At 49.9% G+C, this 929-nt stretch overlaps 1 protein-coding gene across 1 annotated transcript; it reads left to right on the plus strand.

Moving 5' to 3' along the window:
* Positions 1-30: 30 nt before the first annotated feature.
* On the plus strand, positions 31-927 carry LOC9652990 (bidirectional sugar transporter SWEET15; the record flags this gene model as incomplete). Its single annotated transcript, XM_002994737.2, has 5 exons — positions 31-116; positions 213-423; positions 474-632; positions 703-822; positions 877-927. Coding segments are annotated over exons 1-5 (561 nt in total), but the record flags the coding sequence as incomplete, so codon positions are not given.
* Positions 928-929: the final 2 nt, after the last annotated feature.

Genomic DNA, 929 nt, shown 5'->3' on the forward strand with positions numbered 1-929 from the left:
TCGGCATAATTGGTTAGTCGATGCAAACGCCTTCAATGCCGCTAAAGTTTGCTTGGAAAATCTCTATTCTCTTTGCCAGGAAACATTACCTCGATCATGGCGTACGCATCGCCAGTGTAAGTGAATGCTCTGATTCTTCCAGTGGACTTGAGACTCTGAATCCATTGCTCCATATCCTCATCTTCTTATCCTGACCACTTTCATTCCTCCAGGCCTACATTCTGGTACATCTTCAAGAAGAAATCCACCGAGTGCTTCTCGGCTCTCCCTTACGTTTGCACGCTCCTGACGGTGCTCTTGGGCCTCTACTATGGTTGCATCCGCCCAAACGGCATGCTTATCATCACCATCAACATCGTTGGCATCACCTTCGAGGCCACCTACCTCGCCATCTTCATCACGTACGCTACCAAGTTTAGCCGGGTGAGATCTATCTCTCATTCTATCTATCCCGTAAATTTTCTTGAATCCAGATCAAGACGGTGAAGCTAGTGTTGCTCGATCTGGCGGTGTTTGGCGTGGCGGTGCTTCTCACTATGCTCCTCTCGCATGGCAAGCTCCGGGTGATGCTGGTGGGATCGATGTGTTCCGCCGTGGCCATCTCAATGTACGCTGCTCCACTCTCAGTCATGGTAAGCCCAAGATGAAAGAACCAAAGATCTTGGACTAGTACATGATGTGACCTTTCTTTGTTCTTGCCAGAGAATGGTGATTCGCACCAAGAATGTGGAGTTTATGCCCATCACGCTCTCGGCCTTTCTCGCCGTCAATGCTTCGCTCTGGTCGGCCTATTCCTTCTTCTCTCGCGACATCTTCATCGGGGTAATCTCATCGCCTCTCTTGCTTCTTGTCCGCTAAGTTTTGGCATGAATGTAGATTCCTAGCGCGCTTGGATCGCTCCTCGCCATCGCCCAGGTCTTGCTCTATCT

This window comes from Selaginella moellendorffii, unplaced genomic scaffold (assembly GCF_000143415.4).
Source record: "Selaginella moellendorffii unplaced genomic scaffold, v1.0 SELMOscaffold_716, whole genome shotgun sequence".
Lineage (NCBI taxonomy): Eukaryota > Viridiplantae > Streptophyta > Lycopodiopsida > Selaginellales > Selaginellaceae > Selaginella > Selaginella moellendorffii.